At 43.0% G+C, this 6,975-nt stretch overlaps 1 protein-coding gene across 1 annotated transcript in view; it reads left to right on the plus strand.

The window, feature by feature from the left end:
* Positions 1 to 1,863, plus strand: part of LOC104533034 (probable phospholipid-transporting ATPase VD) — a 38,987-nt gene extending 37,124 nt beyond the window's left edge. Inside the window, 1 exon segment of the mRNA XM_010178432.1 lies at positions 1,341 to 1,863. Coding sequence (XP_010176734.1) covers positions 1,341 to 1,863 — 523 coding nt within the window.
* The last annotated feature ends 5,112 nt before the right edge of the window (positions 1,864 to 6,975 follow it).

Below are 6,975 nucleotides of genomic sequence, written 5' to 3' on the forward strand. Positions count from 1 at the left end.
TTCAGGTGGTGACAGTAGAGCCTTTTCTTAAACACACAGTAAATCTCCCTTACAGGACAAACAAATAGATAAATGCTGTTCTAGGACCTTTCAGTAGGGCTGTAGAGAGCCTAAGAGGTAAGAGAAAGCTTTCAGCTTGGTGACTGTTTCTAATGTACAGCTGTTCAACTTTGAATAAGAGTGTGTTTTTCACGGTGAATTAAATGCAAAGTATATAGACTTACCAGTGAAATTCTTTGAGTCATTTGCACTCTCCCTGTGCCTGTACCTCAGAAGATTTATAGCTGCTGTGGCTAATTCAAGCTTTTCTGCTTCAGTGGTTTGAAGTAGAAGCGCCTATTATGGAACCACTGCTGTCACACATATGGTTTTTTCCTTGCTTATTTCTGATCTAATACTTTGTGAGGTGCTGAAGAGCCACCACTCAGCAGGGACTGTGAAGCTAAAGGGTACTGTACACCTAGCCTGAGGGAGTGAGATCAGGGCTTACTGGAGTTTTTAAGGATCAGTTCTCCTACAGAGGGACAGATGTTGGACACCCTATTGACTGAAAATATACTGCAAAAATCTATGATTAAAACCTTTGCCCAACCTAAGTTGCTGGTTAAGTCAGTTCTAATATAAATTTTTCCTAAACTTTAATTCTGCAACATCACTTATACTCCATATTCCTCTTACTACATGTGACACTTTGCTTCTTTGGCCTTTGCTGTCACATTCATTCTTGCTTCAGGTGAATTCTCTGCTCCTGCAAAAGTTAAGAATTTTAGAACGATGCTCTACCTGCTCTTTCCAGCTTTCCAGAGTGATATTAGTGCTATATTATCAGTGCAAAACAGCAGTGATAAAAACAGCTTCTCAGTTGGAAGCATGAATTTTTCTAGGCCTGATTTTTTCCACAATAGCTCTAACATCCTCATATCTGCACTGAAGTGCCAGGGAAACTCGAAAGTGGGCACTGATTTTGATGCCTTTTTTCCGGGGCCTCGCACTATACAAAGAAAGCTCCACTTTCAGTGTAGTTGGGACCCCGGCCCTTTATTGAAGTTGCAAGTGCATGTTGCTGCAGTAACTAATCTGTAGGAGAACCATGTTCAGGACAGAAAAAATGGAAGCAACTGAGATCAGTATCTGTCTTGGAAAATGCCAGTTTTAAAACATGTTCTGGTGCAGTTGCTGGCCTTATAGTTTATGTTCACAAAACAACACCTGCAAAAACTTTCCAAAGGCTGCTGCAGCCTCAAAGTTACTTGACTGGTATTTGGTTTCCTTTAGCGTTGCTGGAAACAGTTTTGAGTCTGCTTCTAAGCAGCTTATTTGAAACTGTTTTTATTTTGTAGATACTTGGTGAGAGTTCTCCAAGGAACATTATTTCCATCTCTGCTGTTGAGAGCGAAGCACCTTGACAGACTGACCCCCGAGGAGCAGAGGGAAGCAATTAAGAGATGGAAAGATGACTGCATTGTAAACTATAGAGTGGTGTTCCAGGCTACTTCTGGGTCTTCCAGCTTGGCCACAGGTGCTGTATCAGAGGAAGAAAGCATTGCCAGTGTTTTGCCAACATCTAAAACACCTTTTCAGGCCTGTTCAAGAGATGGGTTAGTAGAGGACACCTCCTTCTTACCAGACATTCAGGCTGAGCCTGGGAATACAAATGGCTTGAACTCTGAAAAGACCATATATCTGAATTCATCAAAGGAAACTGATTCAGACACATTTGTCAGTAATAACTCATGTGCCAAAGTCTCTGTGTGTGCTTCTGAAGAGGGCAGCAGTGCTGTTTCTCTAGCACACAAAGCAGGTTTGAATTCTGGTTTGTGTGAAGAAGATGCTTTAATGTATTTTACAAAGTTGGAATGCTGACTGTTTAAAATCCAAGAGTAGTAGATTTATGCTACGTTGTAGTTTAGTTTTCTTCAGCCAGGGTAGATGATGCACACATTTCCTTAAAAGCTTTTTTGTTTTTAAAGCTTTTCAATAATTTATTAAGATGTTCAAGATCTAAATGGCTGGGTTGTTTTTTATATTTTTTCACACAGTAGACTTTTCATACTGCTTATTTCTTGTATGCAACGTTGCATAATAACTTGTGGTGTTATGGACGGGATGTTGCGTGAATACGGATTTGCAGGATCCAGTTCAGGTAAGCCAGCCTGCTCCCTTGCACTGCTGTCCTAAAATCCTAGCATTCCCTGGGAGTCACCGCACCACTTGCTGGAGTATGAAGTAAGCAGAAGGATGGGGATGAAGTGTTGCTGGCTGGCTCGTTGCAAGACTCATCCAGTGTGTGTGTATGCAGTACTTGTTTTTAACCACTGTGGTCCAGTTTGTTCACCAGGCTATTGCATGGGCCATCTCAGTGCTGGCCAAACAATTTTACAGCATCAGAGGAGCAGCCCAGATGTGTCTCCCTCACCTTCCTCTCCCACAAAAAGTGCAAAACCTAGTGCAGTCTTTTCCCCTCTTTTTGTCTCCAAGTGCCGTTTCGTGTCAGTCACTGACTCTTGTCCTCCTCACCCAGCTCAGATGTTGGCTGCCTGACTTCTCCCTAAACTCTACCTCATGCCTGCACTGTGAAATTGTCTGCCAGTGGCAGCAGGTAGCTCAAGTCTGTCTTCAGTCTTCTCTTATAAACAGCAGCTTCTAGGTGATGACATTACTCTTCTTCACTCTCAGGTGTTTTTACATTCCTCCAGACTTTTATAGTAAACAGCTTAAATATCTATAAAGGCTGCTTAAAAGAAGGCACAGCCCATTACATGTCCCAGATTTGAGCTCTGCTGCTTAGCTGTCTTGGAGATGTCCCGCCTCTGCCACTTTCCCAGTGCTCTGCACGCTGCACAAAAGCTGGCTGAGGTGCATGTGGCTATTTCTGGATTACAGACTTTCTACAATACTGCCTCCTTTTTACCTCCCTCCCCAAAAAGTTGCATGGCCAATTTATGGAGGAACTTAGGAAATCATTTGTATCCACTAGCACCTGTTGAAATAAAGTTTCCTCAAAATATAGCTGCTAATGAATCAATAGTATTGAGCCCCTTTTTTGGTTCTGTTTCTTTCTAAAACTTTCTGCTTTCAAATTGCCAAGATTTGTGTGTTTATTTTTAGGCACCATGTTTAGGGCAAGGGCTCTGCTTTTTAATTGAACCATGAGTTTTCCATGTCGGTGATCAACATTACATATTCCACATCTTTTAAGATCTCTGACAGAATTTAAACAAATGCTGTGAGGTCTGAGACAGCTGCTGCTATGCAGGGCAGACACTGAGGGCATGCTAAGTTCATTCAAATACAGGTCACCACATGTTACCAAAAGTTTTAAAAGGGTTCTGTTTTTGAAAGGTAGAATGTAATTAGGGCTGACTCCATTGCTAGTGTTAGTGAGGAGAAAAATATCCCTTTTGTTTAGCTTGTAGAAGAAAAGCAGTCGAAGGAGCCAGTGACGACAGACATTTTTGCAAATATTTTTTTTTAATTTGGTTCAACATATGACAAAATATTTTTGGTAAGTTCTAAGGTAAGGTTAGAGAAGATCTTTGAAGTGAAGACAAACATTCAAATTCTATGAGATCATGTTGAGCTCAAGTTGGTTTGCGGTTAGCATTTCCAGACGTTTGGAGCATCCTTCTCGCTGTGGGGAGCGCTTTGCCAGGAGTGGACTCCAGGCATCCTGAGTGCAACACCTCTGCTTTCTCTACAAGTCATGGGAACTGTGAGGTGTCCAAGAAGAAGACACAAAAGGGCCATCAGGTTGTCCAGGGAGACTAGCCAGTACATGGGCAAACTCATACAGGAATGGACTTGCTGGGACTCAGTGAAGTCACCTGCTCTGCGCCACAGCCCCAAGGCGAAGTCATCGCCTCTACCCTTATCATTCCTAGCAGATGTTTCTCCTGTTGTAAAGCGCTCCAGAGAAGGCCAGACCAGGGCTTTCCTGCCCTCAAAGTCAAATACTGGTTTTGTTTCTGTTGTCTCACCTAAATGTTTCTTCTGCACCTTAAATCTATGGCCTCTCTACACTTGTGGCCACAGAAAACTGATTATTCTGTTCTGTGGTTCTGTGACTGAGTTCATTGGGGGTCTCTGAGACTTGCAGTGACCTGAGGGAGTACAGGACTCGGCTCTCTCCCCTTCCTGTCACTGTAAAAAGGAGTTTGGTGGACAACACTGGCCTGTGACCTGCCTTCTTGTTGCCTCTGCTACAGAAGCAGAACCTACCAGCGGATTTGGCAGGTAGCTGAGCATTTAGTCTCGTGAGTTTGCCTGTGTATCACACAAAAGCTGTAAGCATTCAGACTAAGATCTTCCAAAACCCCCTGTGACTGTAAGCTGTGGCAACAAAATAACTACGTGAAGAAACACGAGTGGCAGTCACCTGTTAGATCTGGGCCCAGCTGCATGATGCCTCTGGGACACTTAAATTGCTGTTATGTGGCTTTTTACTGCTTAGTGCGGTGAGGCTTTCACGGTGGGTTCTTAAGTGGGATGAAGGATTATTTTATCTGGGTCTCAAAAGTGCCAGGCCCGGTGGGTTGCCTTGAAACTTTAGGTCCTTTTAAAAGTTCCTCTGTGCTGAGCCTGTAAGTGCTTTTGTACCACTTGAATTGGTACAAAATAACACACACATTTTATTTTCTTTGTGTGTTGTTCCACTGATGGTGTGTGTTGCTTAAAATTGTCCGCTATCGGCTTTGTTATTTTAGAGGACTTTGACAAGCAGTCTAAGTGCTAAAATTATCTGTTGTGCAAAACCTGATCTTTTTTTTTATGGTGGGTTGTGGGGTTTTTTTGTCGACAAACAGCAGAAATATCTAAGGGCTGCCTACTGTGATCACTTGCTATTTTTTACTGGAGCGGAGATGAGGGTAGTGAGCTTCAAAATGGTAATTTGCCATATCTAAAGTGGTGCCAAATGAGGGGTGCAAGCAAATCGCTCTCTCTCTCTCTCTCTCTACTTCTGAACAGTTGGTTGTTTCCTTTATTTCTTTCTAGTACTGGAAACATCATGGTCCCCTGCTTGCTTCTGCAGTCCTGCACGTAGGCACAGCATGACCTGACTTTTCCATTTTGAAACAAGCTTTCTAAGATCTCACAGGTGCCTTACAGATGTCACGAAGGAAAGCTCAGCATTTACACTTCTGATTGTCAGTTTAAAACAAACCAAAACAACCACCTTCAACTCTCCCAGACTTTGTAACTACACTAGAGCAGCTTTAGCTCACTTTTTGATGTGTGATATTTGATTTACAGAATAAATAGGCTTTTTTAAAATAATTTTTTTCACAGCAGCCACACCTGTGCTAAACTTTTGCAGGCAGCAGTCAGCCACTGCCTTGGTCAGCCACTGCCTTTATTGAGTGTTTTCGCAGCACCGTGAGCTTTGGTCTGTACCTGGGGCACAGTTTGAGCTGGATGTTTAACCCAAGAGGTGGCTCTTCCCTCAGCCCCGCTGGCTGCAGCACAACGCTGAGGAGCAGCAAGTGCAGAGCAGCCACTGCTGCCAGCCCTGGCTCTGCTGCTGGTCAGACCAGCCCTTGCTCTCTCTAGAGGTTACCAGACAAGCTCTGAAGGATTTCAGCGTGTGTACGTGTTGCTGGAATGCTGCATACCTGTTAAAAGTAGATTATTATTTCAAACTAGTTGTATTCCTGAGGAAAGCCATAGAACAAAATGTGTTTTGAGAAATTTGATTGCAGCTTTAGTTTTTCAGATTTTTCAGTCCAGAGTAGTTGTTAGCAGCTGTGTTCTTGGCAATATTCTGTATTGGAAGCATACGTGCAGAAGAAACTAAAAAGTTGTACAGTGGCGGTAGTGCCAGGACCTCCAGAAGTGTTGTAGTGCTAACAGGGCTGTCAGGGCTGCTTATAAAAACCTAGATAAGGGTGTGCAAATAGCTTTTTAAGGTTATTTTTGGGCACTGTTGCGAAAGTTATAACTTCACACCTCAATATTGCTGTTGACTCTCTCTCTAAAGATTAAAACACATTTTCAACAGAGAAGTTACTTGGAAAATTATTGGAAATTTTTATTGGTACAGCTAGAAAGAAACACATCAGCTTGACTGTGTGACATTGCTTCCATTTGGAGCTACAGCTGTGGCAGAAGTAAAACCAACAATAGTTACCTTACAGTGAGGCTACACTTGTAAGAGAAACGGGGTAACCGTGATCAGAGCTGTTCTGTCAGCACACAGGGAAAGGCTTGATAGAGCGGAAGGAGGAGTGTGTTTGTCTATTTCATGTGCACACATAAAAAAAAGCAGTATAAAAATACATCTATAAAATTGCAAATTTCCTCTTTACATGGAATGTTGTGTCAGACACAGTTTTGGGAAGGAAAAGACCCAACTGCTCCCTCCTAAAGCTATTTGGGGTGGGGCTCAGCCTGTAATTTCTTCAGACGGATCCCTGTGCAGGAGGGGCCTGGACCACATGTTTAAGCAGGACTCTCCCATTTTCTGGGAGGGTCTGCTTGGAAACTGGTGGCAGGCCAAATGCAATTAATTAAAATGTGTAATTACATGGTATGTTTTGGTAGTGGTAATATCTACATGAAATGATTATGTGTACTCCAGTGCTTTACAAAATTCAAAGCTGCTAACAGCTTTATCTAGTAAAGAGATGTCAGGCCGGGCTGTTCATTTCACAACAGCACCTCTTTGTTTTTACTTCTGGAAACCAGACCTGGCTGAAACCTGCCTGTCTCCAGGGACAGTGGGGTGCGGGTAACGCTCGGTAACTGGCTCTGGGACTTGGAACTGTGCTGCCCTACAGCTGCAGAGATCCTGGCCCCAGAGAGAAGCTAAAGTAGGGGACTGAGATCTGCAGCTTCTGTATCATTGAGGCAAGGGCATCAATAACCTGCTTCATCTGTCATCTACTTGCACTGGAAAAACATGTTCACAGTTGCTTTCCCTCATTTATAGCTGGGGGAAGAAAAGCATTTATATGTTTTAGTAAAAATAAGATCCTTTTA

The sequence above is a fragment of the Antrostomus carolinensis genome, unplaced genomic scaffold (assembly GCF_000700745.2).
Source record: "Antrostomus carolinensis isolate BGI_N321 unplaced genomic scaffold, ASM70074v2 scaffold4290, whole genome shotgun sequence".
NCBI lineage: Eukaryota > Metazoa > Chordata > Aves > Caprimulgiformes > Caprimulgidae > Antrostomus > Antrostomus carolinensis.